This window comes from Electrona antarctica, assembly GCF_951216825.1.
Source record: "Electrona antarctica genome assembly, chromosome: 15".
In the NCBI taxonomy this organism is placed as follows: domain Eukaryota; kingdom Metazoa; phylum Chordata; class Actinopteri; order Myctophiformes; family Myctophidae; genus Electrona; species Electrona antarctica.
This window is the reverse complement of record NC_136796.1, coordinates 38,341,685-38,363,456: the sequence shown is the minus strand read 5'-3', so window position 1 is coordinate 38,363,456 and position 21,772 is coordinate 38,341,685. Positions and strand designations below refer to the sequence as shown.

Sequence of the window (21,772 nt, the reverse complement as noted above, 5' to 3'; positions counted from 1 at the left end):
GTTTAAGAATGTTTTGCGCTATGGTGTGGAGACGGTGTCTGCCACTCTACAATCTCACTCTCTGCCTCTCTCTCCCCCTCCTCCCTCCCCCGGACTCCTGTCCCCTTCAGCTCAGATCACACAGACAGTCAGACACCGCCTACATGTCTGTGAGCCTGTGTGACTGGGGTCCCACTCCCCAGCCCAGCTAAATGTGTTCAAAGATACCGTTTGTCATTTATGTATTCTCTATTTATGTATCCATTCATTCATTTATTAAAATAAGTGTTAAATAATTTGCTATACAGTAGCCTATCACAGTGGTTCTCAAACTTGTAAATATCCCTGTAAATATATTTTTCACCAAGGCAGCAGTCCACCACCTGAATTACACTGTAATTGTATACCTTACAATTAGATTTATGTCATATTACGGTACATAAATATGTTAATTCAAGGTTCAAGGTTCAAGTTTATTTAGTGTCCCCGAAGGGCAAATTGGGTTGCAGCAAAGACAGCACATTAAACAATGAAACAGTACAAATAAACAAACAGTTCACATAGCAGGTGTGCATGTCACGGGGCAGCCTCTTCAGAGCAATGAGGCCCATGTCTGGGCTCAATCATTTTCCTGTACCTCTGCTGCACTCAAATATGGCCAAAATAATGGGCACATATACACAGTTACATATTGTCGCTGTCGGGTGGAAACCTTGCATGTTCAAAACCGTTACTATTCAGGAAATGGAAAAGAATATTACAATGGATCCAATGAAGTTATGATTAATACTTATTCATTGGTTAAAAATGTATAAAACACACATACAGAGCCACTCTCAACTGGCTGGTGACCATATTTTGTGCATGATGCAAATACAATAGATGGCCAACATGTCAGTACTCAGTACTCAAATGTGCAACATAACCATCACAATGATACATAAAGCCGTTTTAGCACACGAAAGTTAGCCTGTTGTTCACGTTCTGTTCTCCAGTCTCCAGAGTTTGGTTTCAGCTGGACTTGAGCAATTTCGATGTATAATTACAAGTAAGACGCGCGAACGCGGGAAGCGAACAGCTCGTAAATTGCAATAAAAACAATTAGAATAATTATTTTTGTAAGTTTTTTTAAGTTAAGTTTTGTGTGTGTGTGTGAGAGAGCTCGTAAATTGCAATAACAACAATTATAATAAATTACGTACTTTTTTAAGGTTTTTTTTTTAAGTTCTCTTTTTTGTTTTTATTATTATTTTTTTAAGTGTTTTTTTTATATATTTTCTTTGAGTTTTTTTGTACGTTTTTTTAAGTTTTTTTTTAACCCGGCCAGGGATTGAACCCCGACCAGGGATTGAACCCCGACCTCCCAGTCTCAGGGCGGACACTCTAACCACAAGGCCACTGAGCTGGTGAGAAGTCAAAGGGTAAACCTACTATTTGGAATGACTGTCTCTTAGCCCGAGATTGGCTTCCTGCCTGTAGAACAATTGATATGCAAATACTTCAGTTCTAGGCACTTTGGTGAGACACTGGAGTGAGACTGGACTGGATGGGTGCAGATTGCTTCCTTGAGGTCTTTGAATGCTTTATCACACTCATCAGTCCATCTCACTTTAGTGGGGAATGAGTCTCTCGTGAGGTCTGTGAGCACTGCTGATCTCTCTGCAAAATGGGGAATACATTTCCTGTACCACCCGACAAGGCCAACAAACCCTCTCACCTTCTTCTTGGTGGTTGGAACAGGGAAGGACCGGATGGCTTCAACTTTCCCAACCTGTGGTTTGATCTTGCCATAGCCAATTACAAACCCCAGGTATTGCACTTTGAATTGCTGTGTTGAAATTTGCTATACAAATAAACTTGCCTTGCCATGACAGATTCAGTCCACCCACAAAAAACATCTTATATCAAAATTGGCATAAGGGAGGACTGGCTGGTTGGCGAGGCGGCAGACCACGGCATGGCCATGTGATGGACCACGTCACTATGACTCGGCCATAACCATATGAGTTCTCAAAGCAGTTACGCCCAAATATGGAGTGTGTTGTCATTTGCCTAGCTTGCATTCTAAAGAGTAACAAGTTTTCTTTGTCAATTAAAAAACAAACACAAACTTTGGTTTAGCTTTGCAAAACAATGCTTACCCACACCTCCTGTTGTCGATATGAGGCAACCAATTACACTGACAATCATTTCTCAATATTGTGTATCTACAGTCCCTTTTTTCCGTAATGTCTGTGCAGTCACAGTATTCATTCAGGTTTGTAGATGTGGTGACGATAAGATGTCAACATAGTATCTTGTATACACGTGAATATCCGTCTATTTTTTAGCATTAGGCATCCAGGAGCCAGGCTGGAATGTATTTGCAGTGCTGGTGGGCTCCTCGCTGACTTGTTGCTTGCCAAAGCTGGCTGTAGCTGTGTGGCCTTTGACTACAGTCTGGGGGAGAGCAGCCACCAGACCCTCCTCATACTCCTTAGCCTGGAGGACTACATCTCTCTGCTCCACCTCCATGGCCTTTAGTTTGATCTGCTGCCTGTACTGCTGATTCTTCAACAGCTCCTCGATGGAGGGGGGCTCCTTCCGTCTGCCTCGGATCCAAGCATCCCATTCCGATGGTATGTTGCCTTCCATGTACTCGTATTCTGTGGGATTGGCTGCTACCACCATCCGCTTGGCACGGACGAACCTTCCCGTCCAAGTCTTCTGTTCAGGGATGATGTAATATTTGTTTCCGAAAGGATCTGTACCAAGATGCTCACGGACTATCCCAAACGTCCGCCGTAAAATACCTGCGACCCTGTTCATTATGTCAGACAGACAGACAGTCTGGAGACTGGGACAGTACAGTTTACACCGGTGTTTTGTCACCTGTCTGCCTGTCGCTACTACACAGCTACTTGTGGCCTTCTCTTCACTCCACCTTTCTCTTGGGACAAGACTGGACAGTACTATTGACTGAAAACTCCCTGTATCAAGTAGGGCTTCCTCCCGCTGACCATTAACCAAAACAGGTACAGTACTGGCTTTCTCCTGACATGTAACTATGTTGGTTGCTCTAGGGACTGCAGTGAACAGAGCTGGTTTATTGTCACCATTTGCTGGGCAAAAATATTGGGTGTGGCCTAGACCATTACATAGATAGCACCTAATGTCTTGTTTTGAGGATCTCTTAGAATTAGCTGCCACTGCCACCAATTGTAGTGTTGGCCCAATAAGCAGCTGGAAATGAGCACAGAGTCAGGAGGTAGAATGCAGCCACATCGTGATTTATTTCCAAAAGAAGGTTTACAGCATGGGAAATGGCATCACACCAGCAGCAAACAGATAGGACAGGTTGGTGTGCAGCTCCACCATGTCCTCTCACTGATTTTAACACTGAGTGTGTGTGTGCGTGCTGGCAGCCTTTTATAGGCAGCTGAACCAATCAGTGCAGACTCTACCATATCACCGGTCAAACATGCAACACTTCTGAACCCCACATAACCCACATCACATGAGCCTATAAATCTATATCACTACACAGGTAAGTAAATATCAATCATGCCCACTATTGCAAGATAAACCACATATCCCATTATCATTAGCAGCTCCAATGCATAACTCAAACACCCCTGGCCATTTCACTGTGGTCCAGTCCAGACCAATATATGGTGCTCTGGTAGCCTGGGGACTCTTTTGCCCGAACACATGTATTGCACTTGCCCATCATGACCAAACATCCCTCTGTTTCCCCAGGTGGTACTGTCCAATGCTGAGTGGCCATCCTGCCGGATAGGAAACAACTCCCATGTTCATAATACTTTCAATAAACCAGTTCAACTCATGACTTCTCCTTTGTGTGCAAATACAACTGACTAAAGTGCATATGCTGTGCAAATATAAATACTTCAATCAAACACTGGTACAATATGTGTGCAAAATAAGCATAAATGTGCCAAATATAAGTAACGGAGGACCACTTCGTTACATTTCCCCCCTCCTCTCAATGCTCCTCAATCTTCATGGATGCGGGAGAGGCAGTCAGCCACCACATTGGACTTCCCTGACCGGTAGTGAACAGTAAAGTCATATGGCTGTAGGGAGAGGTACCAACCCGCAATGCGTATGTTTGCATCCTTCATGCGATTCAGCCACTGCAGTGCACGATGGTCAGTCTCTAGAAAGAAGTGTCGTCCTAACAGATAGTATCTGAGGGTGTCAATGGCCCACTTCATCGCCAAACACTCTTTCTCCACTGTTGAATACCTGGTCTCTCTGTCCTCCCGTTTACGGCTCAGGAATGCCACTGGCTTCCTCTCTCCATCCACCTCCTGCAACAACACCGCTCCAAGGCCCACTCCAGAAGCATCCGTCTGCAGGGTGAATGGCTTGTCAAAGTCTGGAGTGTGAAGGACTGGATGGGTGCAGATTGCTTCCTTGAGGTCTTTGAATGCTTTATCACACTCATCAGTCCATCTCACTTTAGTGGGGAATGAGTCTCTCGTGAGGTCTGTGAGCACTGCTGATCTCTCTGCAAAATGGGGAATAAATTTCCTGTACCACCCGACAAGGCCAACAAACCCTCTCACCTTCTTCTTGGTGGTTGGAACAGGGAAGGACCGGATGGCTTCAACTTTCCCAACCTGTGGTTTGATCTTGCCATAGCCAATTACAAACCCCAGGTATTGCACTTTGAATTGCTGTGTTGAAATTTGCTATACAAATAAACTTGCCTTGCCATGACAGATTCAGTCCACCCACAAAAAACATCTTATATCAAAATTGGCATAAGGGAGGACTGGCTGGTTGGCGAGGCGGCAGACCACGGCATGGCCATGTGATGGACCACGTCACTATGACTCGGCCATAACCATATGAGTTCTCAAAGCAGTTACGCCCAAATATGGAGTGTGTTGTCATTTGCCTAGCTTGCATTCTAAAGAGTAACAAGTTTTCTTTGTCAATTAAAAAACAAACACAAACTTTGGTTTAGCTTTGCAAAACAATGCTTACCCACACCTCCTGTTGTCGATATGAGGCAACCAATTACACTGACAATCATTTCTCAATATTGTGTATCTACAGTCCCTTTTTTCCGTAATGTCTGTGCAGTCACAGTATTCATTCAGGTTTGTAGATGTGGTGACGATAAGATGTCAACATAGTATCTTGTATACACGTGAATATCCGTCTATTTTTTAGCATTAGGCATCCAGGAGCCAGGCTGGAATGTATTTGCAGTGCTGGTGGGCTCCTCGCTGACTTGTTGCTTGCCAAAGCTGGCTGTAGCTGCGTGGCCTTTGACTACAGTCTGGGGGAGAGCAGCCACCAGACCCTCCTCATACTCCTTAGCCTGGAGGACTACATCTCTCTGCTCCACCTCCATGGCCTTTAGTTTGATCTGCTCCCTGTACTGCTGATTCTTCAACAGCTCCTCGATGGAGGGGGGCTCCTTCCGTCTGCCTCGGATCCAAGCATCCCATTCCGATGGTATGTTGCCTTCCATGTACTCGTATTCTGTGGGATTGGCTGCTACCACCATCCGCTTGGCACGGACGAACCTTCCCGTCCAAGTCTTCTGTTCAGGGATGATGTAATATTTGTTTCCGAAAGGATCTGTACCAACATGCTCACGGACTATCCCAAACGTCCACCGTAAAATACCTGCGACCCTGTTCATTATGTCAGACAGACAGACAGTCTGGAGACTGGGACAGTACAGTTTACACCGGTGTTTTGTCACCTGTCTGCCTGTCGCTACTACACAGCTACTTGTGGCCTTCTCTTCACTCCACCTTTCTCTTGGGACAAGACTGGACAGTACTATTGACTGAAAACTCCCTGTATCAAGTAGGGCTTCCTCCCGCTGACCATTAACCAAAACAGGTACAGTACTGGCTTTCTCCTGACATGTAACTATGTTGGTTGCTCTAGGGACTGCAGTGAACAGAGCTGGTTTATTGTCACCATTTGCTGGGCAAAAATATTGGGTGTGGCCTAGACCATTACATAGATAGCAACTAATGTCTTGTTTTGAGGATCTCTTAGAATTAGCTGCCACTGCCACCAATTGTAGTGTTGGCCCAATAAGCAGCTGGAAATGAGCACAGAGTCAGGAGGTAGAATGCAGCCACATCGTGATTTATTTCCAAAAGAAGGTTTACAGCATGGGAAATGGCATCACACCAGCAGCAAACAGATAGGACAGGTTGGTGTGCAGCTCCACCATGTCCTCTCACTGATTTTAACACTGAGTGTGTGTGTGCGTGCTGGCAGCCTTTTATAGGCAGCTGAACCAATCAGTGCAGACTCTACCATATCACCGGTCAAACATGCAACACTTCTGAACCCCACATAACCCACATCACATGAGCCTATAAATCTATATCACTACACAGGTAAGTAAATATCAATCATGCCCACTATTGCAAGATAAACCACATATCCCATTATCATTAGCAGCTCCAATGCATAACTCAAACACCCCTGGCCATTTCACTGTGGTCCAGTCCAGACCAATATATGGTGCTCTGGTAGCCTGGGGACTCTTTTGCCCGAACACATGTATTGCACTTGCCCATCATGACCAAACATCCCTCTGTTTCCCCAGGTGGTACTGTCCAATGCTGAGTGGCCATCCTGCCGGATAGGAAACAACTCCCATGTTCATAATACTTTCAATAAACCAGTTCAACTCATGACTTCTCCTTTGTGTGCAAATACAACTGACTAAAGTGCATATGCTGTGCAAATATAAATACTTCAATCAAACACTGGTACAATATGTGTGCAAAATAAGCATAAATGTGCCAAATATAAGTAACGGAGGACCACTTCGTTACATTTCCCCCCTCCTCTCAATGCTCCTCAATCTTCATGGATGCGGGAGAGGCAGTCAGCCACCACATTGGACTTCCCTGACCGGTAGTGAACAGTAAAGTCATATGGCTGTAGGGAGAGGTACCAACCCGCAATGCGTATGTTTGCATCCTTCATGCGATTCAGCCACTGCAGTGCACGATGGTCAGTCTCTAGAAAGAAGTGTCGTCCTAACAGATAGTATCTGAGGGTGTCAATGGCCCACTTCATCGCCAAACACTCTTTCTCCACTGTTGAATACCTGGTCTCTCTGTCCTCCCGTTTACGGCTCAGGAATGCCACTGGCTTCCTCTCTCCATCCACCTCCTGCAACAACACCGCTCCAAGGCCCACTCCAGAAGCATCCGTCTGCAGGGTGAATGGCTTGTCAAAGTCTGGAGTGTGAAGGACTGGATGGGTGCAGATTGCTTCCTTGAGGTCTTTGAATGCTTTATCACACTCATCAGTCCATCTCACTTTAGTGGGGAATGAGTCTCTCGTGAGGTCTGTGAGCACTGCTGATCTCTCTGCAAAATGGGGAATAAATTTCCTGTACCACCCGACAAGGCCAACAAACCCTCTCACCTTCTTCTTGGTGGTTGGAACAGGGAAGGACCGGATGGCTTCAACTTTCCCAACCTGTGGTTTGATCTTGCCATAGCCAATTACAAACCCCAGGTATTGCACTTTGAATTGCTGTGTTGAAATTTGCTATACAAATAAACTTGCCTTGCCATGACAGATTCAGTCCACCCACAAAAAACATCTTATATCAAAATTGGCATAAGGGAGGACTGGCTGGTTGGCGAGGCGGCAGACCACGGCATGGCCATGTGATGGACCACGTCACTATGACTCGGCCATAACCATATGAGTTCTCAAAGCAGTTACGCCCAAATATGGAGTGTGTTGTCATTTGCCTAGCTTGCATTCTAAAGAGTAACAAGTTTTCTTTGTCAATTAAAAAACAAACACAAACTTTGGTTTAGCTTTGCAAAACAATGCTTACCCACACCTCCTGTTGTCGATATGAGGCAACCAATTACACTGACAATCATTTCTCAATATTGTGTATCTACAGTCCCTTTTTTCCGTAATGTCTGTGCAGTCACAGTATTCATTCAGGTTTGTAGATGTGGTGACGATAAGATGTCAACATAGTATCTTGTATACACGTGAATATCCGTCTATTTTTTAGCATTAGGCATCCAGGAGCCAGGCTGGAATGTATTTGCAGTGCTGGTGGGCTCCTCGCTGACTTGTTGCTTGCCAAAGCTGGCTGTAGCTGCGTGGCCTTTGACTACAGTCTGGGGGAGAGCAGCCACCAGACCCTCCTCATACTCCTTAGCCTGGAGGACTACATCTCTCTGCTCCACCTCCATGGCCTTTAGTTTGATCTGCTCCCTGTACTGCTGATTCTTCAACAGCTCCTCGATGGAGGGGGGCTCCTTCCGTCTGCCTCGGATCCAAGCATCCCATTCCGATGGTATGTTGCCTTCCATGTACTCGTATTCTGTGGGATTGGCTGCTACCACCATCCGCTTGGCACGGACGAACCTTCCCGTCCAAGTCTTCTGTTCAGGGATGATGTAATATTTGTTTCCGAAAGGATCTGTACCAACATGCTCACGGACTATCCCAAACGTCCGCCGTAAAATACCTGCGACCCTGTTCATTATGTCAGACAGACAGACAGTCTGGAGACTGGGACAGTACAGTTTACACCGGTGTTTTGTCACCTGTCTGCCTGTCGCTACTACACAGCTACTTGTGGCCTTCTCTTCACTCCACCTTTCTCTTGGGACAAGACTGGACAGTACTATTGACTGAAAACTCCCTGTATCAAGTAGGGCTTCCTCCCGCTGACCATTAACCAAAACAGGTACAGTACTGGCTTTCTCCTGACATGTAACTATGTTGGTTGCTCTAGGGACTGCAGTGAACAGAGCTGGTTTATTGTCACCATTTGCTGGGCAAAAATATTGGGTGTGGCCTAGACCATTACATAGATAGCACCTAATGTCTTGTTTTGAGGATCTCTTAGAATTAGCTGCCACTGCCACCAATTGTAGTGTTGGCCCAATAAGCAGCTGGAAATGAGCACAGAGTCAGGAGGTAGAATGCAGCCACATCGTGATTTATTTCCAAAAGAAGGTTTACAGCATGGGAAATGGCATCACACCAGCAGCAAACAGATAGGACAGGTTGGTGTGCAGCTCCACCATGTCCTCTCACTGATTTTAACACTGAGTGTGTGTGTGCGTGCTGGCAGCCTTTTATAGGCAGCTGAACCAATCAGTGCAGACTCTACCATATCACCGGTCAAACATGCAACACTTCTGAACCCCACATAACCCACATCACATGAGCCTATAAATCTATATCACTACACAGGTAAGTAAATATCAATCATGCCCACTATTGCAAGATAAACCACATATCCCATTATCATTAGCAGCTCCAATGCATAACTCAAACACCCCTGGCCATTTCACTGTGGTCCAGTCCAGACCAATATATGGTGCTCTGGTAGCCTGGGGACTCTTTTGCCCGAACACATGTATTGCACTTGCCCATCATGACCAAACATCCCTCTGTTTCCCCAGGTGGTACTGTCCAATGCTGAGTGGCCATCCTGCCGGATAGGAAACAACTCCCATGTTCATAATACTTTCAATAAACCAGTTCAACTCATGACTTCTCCTTTGTGTGCAAATACAACTGACTAAAGTGCATATGCTGTGCAAATATAAATACTTCAATCAAACACTGGTACAATATGTGTGCAAAATAAGCATAAATGTGCCAAATATAAGTAACGGAGGACCACTTCGTTACATTTCCCCCCTCCTCTCAATGCTCCTCAATCTTCATGGATGCGGGAGAGGCAGTCAGCCACCACATTGGACTTCCCTGACCGGTAGTGAACAGTAAAGTCATATGGCTGTAGGGAGAGGTACCAACCCGCAATGCGTATGTTTGCATCCTTCATGCGATTCAGCCACTGCAGTGCACGATGGTCAGTCTCTAGAAAGAAGTGTCGTCCTAACAGATAGTATCTGAGGGTGTCAATGGCCCACTTCATCGCCAAACACTCTTTCTCCACTGTTGAATACCTGGTCTCTCTGTCCTCCAGTTTATGGCTCAGGAATGCCACTGGCTTCCTCTCTCCATCCACCTCCTGCAACAACACCGCTCCAAGGCCCACTCCAGAAGCATCCGTCTGCAGGGTGAATGGCTTGTCAAAGTCTGGAGTGTGAAGGACTGGATGGGTGCAGATTGCTTCCTTGAGGTCTTTGAATGCTTTATCACACTCATCAGTCCATCTCACTTTAGTGGGGAATGAGTCTCTCGTGAGGTCTGTGAGCACTGCTGATCTCTCTGCAAAATGGGGAATAAATTTCCTGTACCACCCGACAAGGCCAACAAACCCTCTCACCCTCTTCTTGGTGGTTGGAACAGGGAAGGACCGGATGGCTTCAACTTTCCCAACCTGTGGTTTGATCTTGCCATAGCCAATTACAAACCCCAGGTATTGCACTTTGAATTGCTGTGTTGAAATTTGCTATACAAATAAACTTGCCTTGCCATGACAGATTCAGTCCACCCACAAAAAACATCTTATATCAAAATTGGCATAAGGGAGGACTGGCTGGTTGGCGAGGCGGCAGACCACGGCATGGCCATGTGATGGACCACGTCACTATGACTCGGCCATAACCATATGAGTTCTCAAAGCAGTTACGCCCAAATATGGAGTGTGTTGTCATTTGCCTAGCTTGCATTCTAAAGAGTAACAAGTTTTCTTTGTCAATTAAAAAACAAACACAAACTTTGGTTTAGCTTTGCAAAACAATGCTTACCCACACCTCCTGTTGTCGATATGAGGCAACCAATTACACTGACAATCATTTCTCAATATTGTGTATCTACAGTCCCTTTTTTCCGTAATGTCTGTGCAGTCACAGTATTCATTCAGGTTTGTAGATGTGGTGACGATAAGATGTCAACATAGTATCTTGTATACACGTGAATATCCGTCTATTTTTTAGCATTAGGCATCCAGGAGCCAGGCTGGAATGTATTTGCAGTGCTGGTGGGCTCCTCGCTGACTTGTTGCTTGCCAAAGCTGGCTGTAGCTGCGTGGCCTTTGACTACAGTCTGGGGGAGAGCAGCCACCAGACCCTCCTCATACTCCTTAGCCTGGAGGACTACATCTCTCTGCTCCACCTCCATGGCCTTTAGTTTGATCTGCTCCCTGTACTGCTGATTCTTCAACAGCTCCTCGATGGAGGGGGGCTCCTTCCGTCTGCCTCGGATCCAAGCATCCCATTCCGATGGTATATTGCCTTCCATGTACTCGTATTCTGTGGGATTGGCTGCTACCACCATCCGCTTGGCATGGACGAACCTTCCCGTCCAAGTCTTCTGTTCAGGGATGATGTAATATTTGTTTCCAAAAGGATCTGTACCAACATGCTCACGGACTATCCCAAACGTCCGCCGTAAAATACCTGCGACCCTGTTCATTATGTCAGACAGACAGACAGTCTGGAGACTGGGACAGTACAGTTTACACCGGTGTTTTGTCACCTGTCTGCCTGTCGCTACTACACAGCTACTTGTGGCCTTCTCTTCACTCCACCTTTCTCTTGGGACAAGACTGGACAGTACTATTGACTGAAAACTCCCTGTATCAAGTAGGGCTTCCTCCCGCTGACCATTAACCAAAACAGGTACAGTACTGGCTTTCTCCTGACATGTAACTATGTTGGTTGCTCTAGGGACTGCAGTGAACAGAGCTGGTTTATTGTCACCATTTGCTGGGCAAAAATATTGGGTGTGGCCTAGACCATTACATAGATAGCACCTAATGTCTTGTTTTGAGGATCTCTTAGAATTAGCTGCCACTGCCACCAATTGTAGTGTTGGCCCAATAAGCAGCTGGAAATGAGCACAGAGTCAGGAGGTAGAATGCAGCCACATCGTGAGTTATTTCCAAAAGAAGGTTTACAGCATGGGAAATGGCATCACACCAGCAGCAAACAGATAGGACAGGTTGGTGTGCAGCTCCACCATGTCCTCTCACTGATTTTAACACTGAGTGTGTGTGTGCGTGCTGGCAGCCTTTTATAGGCAGCTGAACCAATCAGTGCAGACTCTACCATATCACCGGTCAAACATGCAACACTTCTGAACCCCACATAACCCACATCACATGAGCCTATAAATCTATATCACTACACAGGTAAGTAAATATCAATCATGCCCACTATTGCAAGATAAACCACATATCCCATTATCATTAGCAGCTCCAATGCATAACTCAAACACCCCTGGCCATTTCACTGTGGTCCAGTCCAGACCAATATATGGTGCTCTGGTAGCCTGGGGACTCTTTTGCCCGAACACATGTATTGCACTTGCCCATCATGACCAAACATCCCTCTGTTTCCCCAGGTGGTACTGTCCAATGCTGAGTGGCCATCCTGCCGGATAGGAAACAACTCCCATGTTCATAATACTTTCAATAAACCAGTTCAACTCATGACTTCTCCTTTGTGTGCAAATACAACTGACTAAAGTGCATATGCTGTGCAAATATAAATACTTCAATCAAACACTGGTACAATATGTGTGCAAAATAAGCATAAATGTGCCAAATATAAGTAACGGAGGACCACTTCGTTACATTTCCCCCCTCCTCTCAATGCTCCTCAATCTTCATGGATGCGGGAGAGGCAGTCAGCCACCACATTGGACTTCCCTGACCGGTAGTGAACAGTAAAGTCATATGGCTGTAGGGAGAGGTACCAACCCGCAATGCGTATGTTTGCATCCTTCATGCGATTCAGCCACTGCAGTGCACGATGGTCAGTCTCTAGAAAGAAGTGTCGTCCTAACAGATAGTATCTGAGGGTGTCAATGGCCCACTTCATCGCCAAACACTCTTTCTCCACTGTTGAATACCTGGTCTCTCTGTCCTCCAGTTTACGGCTCAGGAATGCCACTGGCTTCCTCTCTCCATCCACCTCCTGCAACAACACCGCTCCAAGGCCCACTCCAGAAGCATCCGTCTGCAGGGTGAATGGCTTGTCAAAGTCTGGAGTGTGAAGGACTGGATGGGTGCAGATTGCTTCCTTGAGGTCTTTGAATGCTTTATCACACTCATCAGTCCATCTCACTTTAGTGGGGAATGAGTCTCTCGTGAGGTCTGTGAGCACTGCTGATCTCTCTGCAAAATGGGGAATAAATTTCCTGTACCACCCGACAAGGCCAACAAACCCTCTCACCTTCTTCTTGGTGGTTGGAACAGGGAAGGACCGGATGGCTTCAACTTTCCCAACCTGTGGTTTGATCTTGCCATAGCCAATTACAAACCCCAGGTATTGCACTTTGAATTGCTGTGTTGAAATTTGCTATACAAATAAACTTGCCTTGCCATGACAGATTCAGTCCACCCACAAAAAACATCTTATATCAAAATTGGCATAAGGGAGGACTGGCTGGTTGGCGAGGCGGCAGACCACGGCATGGCCATGTGATGGACCACGTCACTATGACTCGGCCATAACCATATGAGTTCTCAAAGCAGTTACGCCCAAATATGGAGTGTGTTGTCATTTGCCTAGCTTGCATTCTAAAGAGTAACAAGTTTTCTTTGTCAATTAAAAAACAAACACAAACTTTGGTTTAGCTTTGCAAAACAATGCTTACCCACACCTCCTGTTGTCGATATGAGGCAACCAATTACACTGACAATCATTTCTCAATATTGTGTATCTACAGTCCCTTTTTTCCGTAATGTCTGTGCAGTCACAGTATTCATTCAGGTTTGTAGATGTGGTGACGATAAGATGTCAACATAGTATCTTGTATACACGTGAATATCCGTCTATTTTTTAGCATTAGGCATCCAGGAGCCAGGCTGGAATGTATTTGCAGTGCTGGTGGGCTCCTCGCTGACTTGTTGCTTGCCAAAGCTGGCTGTAGCTGCGTGGCCTTTGACTACAGTCTGGGGGAGAGCAGCCACCAGACCCTCCTCATACTCCTTAGCCTGGAGGACTACATCTCTCTGCTCCACCTCCATGGCCTTTAGTTTGATCTGCTCCCTGTACTGCTGATTCTTCAACAGCTCCTCGATGGAGGGGGGCTCCTTCCGTCTGCCTCGGATCCAAGCATCCCATTCCGATGGTATGTTGCCTTCCATGTACTCGTATTCTGTGGGATTGGCTGCTACCACCATCCGCTTGGCACGGACGAACCTTCCCGTCCAAGTCTTCTGTTCAGGGATGATGTAATATTTGTTTCCGAAAGGATCTGTACCAACATGCTCACGGACTATCCCAAACGTCCGCCGTAAAATACCTGCGACCCTGTTCATTATGTCAGACAGACAGACAGTCTGGAGACTGGGACAGTACAGTTTACACCGGTGTTTTGTCACCTGTCTGCCTGTCGCTACTACACAGCTACTTGTGGCCTTCTCTTCACTCCACCTTTCTCTTGGGACAAGACTGGACAGTACTATTGACTGAAAACTCCCTGTATCAAGTAGGGCTTCCTCCCGCTGACCATTAACCAAAACAGGTACAGTACTGGCTTTCTCCTGACATGTAACTATGTTGGTTGCTCTAGGGACTGCAGTGAACAGAGCTGGTTTATTGTCACCATTTGCTGGGCAAAAATATTGGGTGTGGCCTAGACCATTACATAGATAGCACCTAATGTCTTGTTTTGAGGATCTCTTAGAATTAGCTGCCACTGCCACCAATTGTAGTGTTGGCCCAATAAGCAGCTGGAAATGAGCACAGAGTCAGGAGGTAGAATGCAGCCACATCGTGATTTATTTCCAAAAGAAGGTTTACAGCATGGGAAATGGCATCACACCAGCAGCAAACAGATAGGACAGGTTGGTGTGCAGCTCCACCATGTCCTCTCACTGATTTTAACACTGAGTGTGTGTGTGCGTGCTGGCAGCCTTTTATAGGCAGCTGAACCAATCAGTGCAGACTCTACCATATCACCGGTCAAACATGCAACACTTCTGAACCCCACATAACCCACATCACATGAGCCTATAAATCTATATCACTACACAGGTAAGTAAATATCAATCATGCCCACTATTGCAAGATAAACCACATATCCCATTATCATTAGCAGCTCCAATGCATAACTCAAACACCCCTGGCCATTTCACTGTGGTCCAGTCCAGACCAATATATGGTGCTCTGGTAGCCTGGGGACTCTTTTGCCCGAACACATGTATTGCACTTGCCCATCATGACCAAACATCCCTCTGTTTCCCCAGGTGGTACTGTCTAGGGCTGTCCCCGACTAAGGATTTGTATAGTCGAAATTAATATGAATAAATTAGCTGTTAGTCGACTGATAGTCGACTGAACACCCCCCTGCACCCCCCCCCCCAAAAAAACAAAACACATTTGCATTAAGGTTGGGCGATAAGCTCTCAAGGCGCCGCGTCCTGCCTGTTTTTGCAGCGCCGTTCGCTACGCGTTGAGAGCTTGTAGATCCGTCTATTTTTGCAGCGCAGCTGCGCAGCTGCGCAGCCAGGGTAACAAAATAAAAAATAAGTTACAGGTGGAGATGAAGTGAAGTTGGAACGGACAAGCAGCTGCAAGACAAGCTAACATCACAACCACTGGCTGGTGACAGTGTTGTTAGCCGCAGCAACATGTAGCCTGCCCTGGTAACTTCTCCTCCTCCCCGGAGAACTCTTGCCTCCCCGCACCGTCGGGGAGGCTGATCCACAAGCTCTCAAGGCATCGCGTCCTGCCTGTTTTTGCAGCGCCGTTCGCTACGCGTTGAGAGCTTGTAGATCTGTCTATTTTTGCAGCGCTGGTGTCGGGGTTCGTTCACGTTGTCAATAAAAAAATAACCTAGATTACAGGCGGAGATGAAGTTCAATCAGTGGGTTGAATCAGTAGCTACGCGCTAAGCTAACGATCCCCGACCCTACACTAACACTAGCAGCCTGTTTTTTATTTTCCCCCCGACTTCACGGGTGGCGCATTGGGATTGTGATGAGACACGAGACAGCAGTGTGCATTCTGTTGTGACTGTATATTATTAAACTGCATGGGTCTGGACTCCGGAGCATAAACAACATGTAGGCTACAGTACAGTAGCCTCCCTCGGCTCGGTCCCTCCCAGCCTTTACTCTGGCTGCCCAGAGTGTTCCCCGATGCTGCGGTGCGGGGACTGGGAGCATACCATTATAACGGAGGGGTTTTCCACCCGGCCCAAAAGAAAAAAATCGTCCCGACTGTTTTTTTTTTGTTTTTTTTTGGTGAACATCGACTGAGAGGTTGTCAGTCGACTGAGACCCGTTCCGATCGATTAGTCGACTATTAGACTAATCGAGGTCAGCCCTAGTACTGTCCAATGCTGAGTGGCCATCCTGCCGGATAGGAAACAACTCCCATGTTCATAATACTTTCAATAAACCAGTTCAACTCATGACTTCTCCTTTGTGTGCAAATACAACTGACTAAAGTGCATATGCTGTGCAAATATAAATACTTCAATCAAACACTGGTACAATATGTGTGCAAAATAAGCATAAATGTGCCAAATATAAGTAACGGAGGACCACTTCGTTACATTTCCCCCCTCCTCTCAATGCTCCTCAATCTTCATGGATGCGGGAGAGGCAGTCAGCCACCACATTGGACTTCCCTGACCGGTAGTGAACAGTAAAGTCATATGGCTGTAGGGAGAGGTACCAACCCGCAATGCGTATGTTTGCATCCTTCATGCGATTCAGCCACTGCAGTGCACGATGGTCAGTCTCTAGAAAGAAGTGTCGTCCTAACAGATAGTATCTGAGGGTGTCAATGGCCCACTTCATCGCCAAACACTCTTTCTCCACTGTTGAATACCTGGTCTCTCTGTCCTCCAGTTTACGGCTCAGGAATGCCACTGGCTTCCTCTCTCCATCCACCTCCTGCAACAACACCGCTCCAAGGCCCACTCCAGAAGCATCCGTCTGCAGGGTGAATGGCTTGTCAAAGTCTGGAGTGTGAAGGACTGGATGGGTGCAGATTGCTTCCTTGAGGTCTTTGAATGCTTTATCACACTCATCAGTCCATCTCACTTTAGTGGGGAATGAGTCTCTCGTGAGGTCTGTGAGCACTGCTGATCTCTCTGCAAAATGGGGAATAAATTTCCTGTACCACCCGACAAGGCCAACAAACCCTCTCACCTTCTTCTTGGTGGTTGGAACAGGGAAGGACCGGATGGCTTCAACTTTCCCAACCTGTGGTTTGATCTTGCCATAGCCAATTACAAACCCCAGGTATTGCACTTTGAATTGCTGTGTTGAAATTTGCTATACAAATAAACTTGCCTTGCCATGACAGATTCAGTCCACCCACAAAAAACATCTTATATCAAAATTGGCATAAGGGAGGACTGGCTGGTTGGCGAGGCGGCAGACCACGGCATGGCCATGTGATGGACCACGTCACTATGACTCGGCCATAACCATATGAGTTCTCAAAGCAGTTACGCCCAAATATGGAGTGTGTTGTCATTTGCCTAGCTTGCATTCTAAAGAGTAACAAGTTTTCTTTGTCAATTAAAAAACAAACACAAACTTTGGTTTAGCTTTGCAAAACAATGCTTACCCACACCTCCTGTTGTCGATATGAGGCAACCAATTACACTGACAATCATTTCTCAATATTGTGTATCTACAGTCCCTTTTTTCCGTAATGTCTGTGCAGTCACAGTATTCATTCAGGTTTGTAGATGTGGTGACGATAAGATGTCAACATAGTATCTTGTATACACGTGAATATCCGTCTATTTTTTAGCATTAGGCATCCAGGAGCCAGGCTGGAATGTATTTGCAGTGCTGGTGGGCTCCTCGCTGACTTGTTGCTTGCCAAAGCTGGCTGTAGCTGCGTGGCCTTTGACTACAGTCTGGGGGAGAGCAGCCACCAGACCCTCCTCATACTCCTTAGCCTGGAGGACTACATCTCTCTGCTCCACCTCCATGGCCTTTAGTTTGATCTGCTCCCTGTACTGCTGATTCTTCAACAGCTCCTCGATGGAGGGGGGCTCCTTCCGTCTGCCTCGGATCCAAGCATCCCATTCCGATGGTATGTTGCCTTCCATGTACTCGTATTCTGTGGGATTGGCTGCTACCACCATCCGCTTGGCACGGACGAACCTTCCCGTCCAAGTCTTCTGTTCAGGGATGATGTAATATTTGTTTCCGAAAGGATCTGTACCAACATGCTCACGGACTATCCCAAACGTCCGCCGTAAAATACCTGCGACCCTGTTCATTATGTCAGACAGACAGACAGTCTGGAGACTGGGACAGTACAGTTTACACCGGTGTTTTGTCACCTGTCTGCCTGTCGCTACTACACAGCTACTTGTGGCCTTCTCTTCACTCCACCTTTCTCTTGGGACAAGACTGGACAGTACTATTGACTGAACACTCCCTGTATCAAGTAGGGCTTCCTCCCGCTGACCATTAACCAAAACAGGTACAGTACTGGCTTTCTCCTGACATGTAACTATGTTGGTTGCTCTAGGGACTGCAGTGAACAGAGCTGGTTTATTGTCACCATTTGCTGGGCAAAAATATTGGGTGTGGCCTAGACCATTACATAGATAGCACCTAATGTCTTGTTTTGAGGATCTCTTAGAATTAGCTGCCACTGCCACCAATTGTAGTGTTGGCCCAATAAGCAGCTGGAAATGAGCACAGAGTCAGGAGGTAGAATGCAGCCACATCGTGATTTATTTCCAAAAGAAGGTTTACAGCATGGGAAATGGCATCACACCAGCAGCAAACAGATAGGACAGGTTGGTGTGCAGCTCCACCATGTCCTCTCACTGATTTTAACACTGAGTGTGTGTGTGCGTGCTGGCAGCCTTTTATAGGCAGCTGAACCAATCAGTGCAGACTCTACCATATCACCGGTCAAACATGCAACACTTCTGAACCCCACATAACCCACATCACATGAGCCTATAAATCTATATCACTACACAGGTAAGTAAATATCAATCATGCCCACTATTGCAAGATAAACCACATATCCCATTATCATTAGCAGCTCCAATGCATAACTCAAACACCCCTGGCCATTTCACTGTGGTCCAGTCCAGACCAATATATGGTGCTCTGGTAGCCTGGGGACTCTTTTGCCCGAACACATGTATTGCACTTGCCCATCATGACCAAACATCCCTCTGTTTCCCCAGGTGGTACTGTCCAATGCTGAGTGGCCATCCTGCCGGATAGGAAACAACTCCCATGTTCATAATACTTTCAATAAACCAGTTCAACTCATGACTTCTCCTTTGTGTGCAAATACAACTGACTAAAGTGCATATGCTGTGCAAATATAAATACTTCAATCAAACACTGGTACAATATGTGTGCAAAATAAGCATAAATGTGCCAAATATAAGTAACGGAGGACCACTTCGTTACATTTCCCCCCTCCTCTCAATGCTCCTCAATCTTCATGGATGCGGGAGAGGCAGTCAGCCACCACATTGGACTTCCCTGACCGGTAGTGAACAGTAAAGTCATATGGCTGTAGGGAGAGGTACCAACCCGCAATGCGTATGTTTGCATCCTTCATGCGATTCAGCCACTGCAGTGCACGATGGTCAGTCTCTAGAAAGAAGTGTCGTCCTAACAGATAGTATCTGAGGGTGTCAATGGCCCACTTCATCGCCAAACACTCTTTCTCCACTGTTGAATACCTGGTCTCTCTGTCCTCCAGTTTACGGCTCAGGAATGCCACTGGCTTCCTCTCTCCATCCACCTCCTGCAACAACACCGCTCCAAGGCCCACTCCAGAAGCATCCGTCTGCAGGGTGAATGGCTTGTCAAAGTCTGGAGTGTGAAGGACTGGATGGGTGCAGATTGCTTCCTTGAGGTCTTTGAATGCTTTATCACACTCATCAGTCCATCTCACTTTAGTGGGGAATGAGTCTCTCGTGAGGTCTGTGAGCACTGCTGATCTCTCTGCAAAATGGGGAATAAATTTCCTGTACCACCCGACAAGGCCAACAAACCCTCTCACCTTCTTCTTGGTGGTTGGAACAGGGAAGGACCGGATGGCTTCAACTTTCCCAACCTGTGGTTTGATCTTGCCATAGCCAATTACAAACCCCAGGTATTGCACTTTGAATTGCTGTGTTGAAATTTGCTATACAAATAAACTTGCCTTGCCATGACAGATTCAGTCCACCCACAAAAAACATCTTATATCAAAATTGGCATAAGGGAGGACTGGCTGGTTGGCGAGGCGGCAGACCACGGCATGGCCATGTGATGGACCACGTCACTATGACTCGGCCATAACCATAGGAGTTCTCAAAGCAGTTACGCCCAAATATGGAGTGTGTTGTCATTTGCCTAGCTTGCATTCTAAAGAGTAACAAGTTTTCTTTGTCAATTAAAAAACAAACACAAACTTTGGTTTAGCTTTGCAAAACAATGCTTACCCACACCTCCTGTTGTCGATATGAGGCAACCAATTACACTGACAATCATTTCTCAATATTGTGTATCTACAGTCCCTTTTTTCCGTAATGTCTGTGCAGTCACAGTATTCATTCAGGTTTGTAGATGTGGTGACGATAAGATGTCAACATAGTATCTTGTATACACGTGAATATCCGTCTATTTTTTAGCATTAGGCATCCAGGAGCCAGGCTGGAATGTATTTGCAGTGCTGGTGGGCTCCTCGCTGACTTGTTGCTTGCCAAAGCTGGCTGTAGCTGCGTGGCCTTTGACTACAGTCTGGGGGAGAGCAGCCACCAGACCCTCCTCATACTCCTTAGCCTGGAGGACTACATCTCTCTGCTCCACCTCCATGGCCTTTAGTTTGATCTGCTCCCTGTACTGCTGATTCTTCAACAGCTCCTCGATGGAGGGGGGCTCCTTCCGTCTGCCTCGGATCCAAGCATCCCATTCCGATGGTATGTTGCCTTCCATGTACTCGTATTCTGTGGGATTGGCTGCTACCACCATCCGCTTGGCACGGACGAACCTTCCCGTCCAAGTCTTCTGTTCAGGGATGATGTAATATTTGTTTCCGAAAGGATCTGTACCAACATGCTCACGGACTATCCCAAACGTCCGCCGTAAAATACCTGCGACCCTGTTCATTATGTCAGACAGACAGACAGTCTGGAGACTGGGACAGTACAGTTTACACCGGTGTTTTGTCACCTGTCTGCCTGTCGCTACTACACAGCTACTTGTGGCCTTCTCTTCACTCCACCTTTCTCTTGGGACAAGACTGGACAGTACTATTGACTGAAAACTCCCTGTATCAAGTAGGGCTTCCTCCCGCTGACCATTAACCAAAACAGGTACAGTACTGGCTTTCTCCTGACATGTAACTATGTTGGTTGCTCTAGGGACTGCAGTGAACAGAGCTGGTTTATTGTCACCATTTGCTGGGCAAAAATATTGGGTGTGGCCTAGACCTAGACTCTACCATATCACCGGTCAAACATGCAACACTTCTGAACCCCACATAACCCACATCACATGAGCCTATAAATCTATATCACTACACAGGTAAGTAAATATCAATCATGCCCACTATTGCAAGATAAACCACATATCCCATTATCATTAGCAGCTCCAATGCATAACTCAAACACCCCTGGCCATTTCACTGTGGTCCAGTCCAGACCAATATATGGTGCTCTGGTAGCCTGGGGACTCTTTTGCCCGAACACATGTATTGCACTTGCCCATCATGACCAAACATCCCTCTGTTTCCCCAGGTGGTACTGTCTAGGGCTGTCCCCGACTAAGGATTTGTATAGTCGAAATTAATATGAATAAATTAGCTGTTAGTCGACTGATAGTCGACTGAACACCCCCCTGCACCCCCCCCCCCCAAAAAAAAAAACACATTTGCATTAAGGTTGGGCG

At 46.4% G+C, this 21,772-nt stretch overlaps 7 protein-coding genes across 7 annotated transcripts; all 7 read right to left on the bottom strand.

The window, feature by feature from the left end:
- Window positions 1–2,298: 2,298 nt before the first annotated feature.
- Window positions 2,299–2,787, bottom strand: LOC306938567 (NADH dehydrogenase [ubiquinone] 1 alpha subcomplex assembly factor 2-like; the record flags this gene model as incomplete). Its single annotated transcript, XM_079522792.1, has 1 exon — window positions 2,299–2,787. One exon carries the CDS (start codon window positions 2,785–2,787, stop codon window positions 2,299–2,301), a length of 489 nt encoding a protein of 162 aa, XP_079378918.1.
- A 2,170-nt stretch (window positions 2,788–4,957) lies between these two features.
- On the bottom strand, window positions 4,958–5,641 carry LOC306937898 (NADH dehydrogenase [ubiquinone] 1 alpha subcomplex assembly factor 2-like; the record flags this gene model as incomplete). Its single annotated transcript, XM_079521924.1, has 1 exon — window positions 4,958–5,641. The coding sequence occupies one exon, from the start codon at window positions 5,639–5,641 to the stop codon at window positions 5,153–5,155; it is 489 nt and encodes a 162-aa protein (XP_079378050.1). The 3' UTR covers window positions 4,958–5,152.
- A 2,175-nt stretch (window positions 5,642–7,816) lies between these two features.
- LOC306938534 (NADH dehydrogenase [ubiquinone] 1 alpha subcomplex assembly factor 2-like) lies at window positions 7,817–8,582 on the bottom strand. The gene has a single exon (XM_079522759.1). It carries the CDS (start codon window positions 8,493–8,495, stop codon window positions 8,007–8,009), a length of 489 nt encoding a protein of 162 aa, XP_079378885.1. The 5' UTR covers window positions 8,496–8,582; the 3' UTR covers window positions 7,817–8,006.
- A 2,080-nt stretch (window positions 8,583–10,662) lies between these two features.
- Window positions 10,663–11,436, bottom strand: LOC306938537 (NADH dehydrogenase [ubiquinone] 1 alpha subcomplex assembly factor 2-like). The gene has a single exon (XM_079522761.1). The coding sequence runs from the start codon at window positions 11,347–11,349 to the stop codon at window positions 10,861–10,863; it is 489 nt and encodes a 162-aa protein (XP_079378887.1). The 5' UTR covers window positions 11,350–11,436; the 3' UTR covers window positions 10,663–10,860.
- A 2,088-nt stretch (window positions 11,437–13,524) lies between these two features.
- On the bottom strand, window positions 13,525–14,290 carry LOC306938427 (NADH dehydrogenase [ubiquinone] 1 alpha subcomplex assembly factor 2-like). Its single transcript, XM_079522604.1, has one exon. The coding sequence runs from the start codon at window positions 14,201–14,203 to the stop codon at window positions 13,715–13,717; it is 489 nt and encodes a 162-aa protein (XP_079378730.1). The 5' UTR covers window positions 14,204–14,290; the 3' UTR covers window positions 13,525–13,714.
- A 3,169-nt stretch (window positions 14,291–17,459) lies between these two features.
- Window positions 17,460–18,225, bottom strand: LOC306938820 (NADH dehydrogenase [ubiquinone] 1 alpha subcomplex assembly factor 2-like). The gene has a single exon (XM_079523140.1). It carries the CDS (start codon window positions 18,136–18,138, stop codon window positions 17,650–17,652), a length of 489 nt encoding a protein of 162 aa, XP_079379266.1. The 5' UTR covers window positions 18,139–18,225; the 3' UTR covers window positions 17,460–17,649.
- Window positions 18,226–20,332: 2,107 nt separating this feature from the next.
- LOC306939023 (NADH dehydrogenase [ubiquinone] 1 alpha subcomplex assembly factor 2-like) lies at window positions 20,333–21,079 on the bottom strand. The gene has a single exon (XM_079523465.1). It carries the CDS (start codon window positions 20,990–20,992, stop codon window positions 20,504–20,506), a length of 489 nt encoding a protein of 162 aa, XP_079379591.1. The 5' UTR covers window positions 20,993–21,079; the 3' UTR covers window positions 20,333–20,503.
- Between the last annotated feature and the right edge of the window lie 693 nt (window positions 21,080–21,772).

Bases quoted from the DNA above. Each gene is read 5' to 3' on its own strand.
- LOC306938534 (XM_079522759.1), bottom strand. From the start codon at position 8,495: ATGAACAGGGTCGCAGGTATTTTACGGCGGACGTTTGGGATAGTCCGT.
- LOC306938427 (XM_079522604.1), bottom strand. From the start codon at position 14,203: ATGAACAGGGTCGCAGGTATTTTACGGCGGACGTTTGGGATAGTCCGT.
- LOC306939023 (XM_079523465.1), bottom strand. From the start codon at position 20,992: ATGAACAGGGTCGCAGGTATTTTACGGCGGACGTTTGGGATAGTCCGT.
- LOC306938820 (XM_079523140.1), bottom strand. From the start codon at position 18,138: ATGAACAGGGTCGCAGGTATTTTACGGCGGACGTTTGGGATAGTCCGT.
- LOC306938537 (XM_079522761.1), bottom strand. From the start codon at position 11,349: ATGAACAGGGTCGCAGGTATTTTACGGCGGACGTTTGGGATAGTCCGT.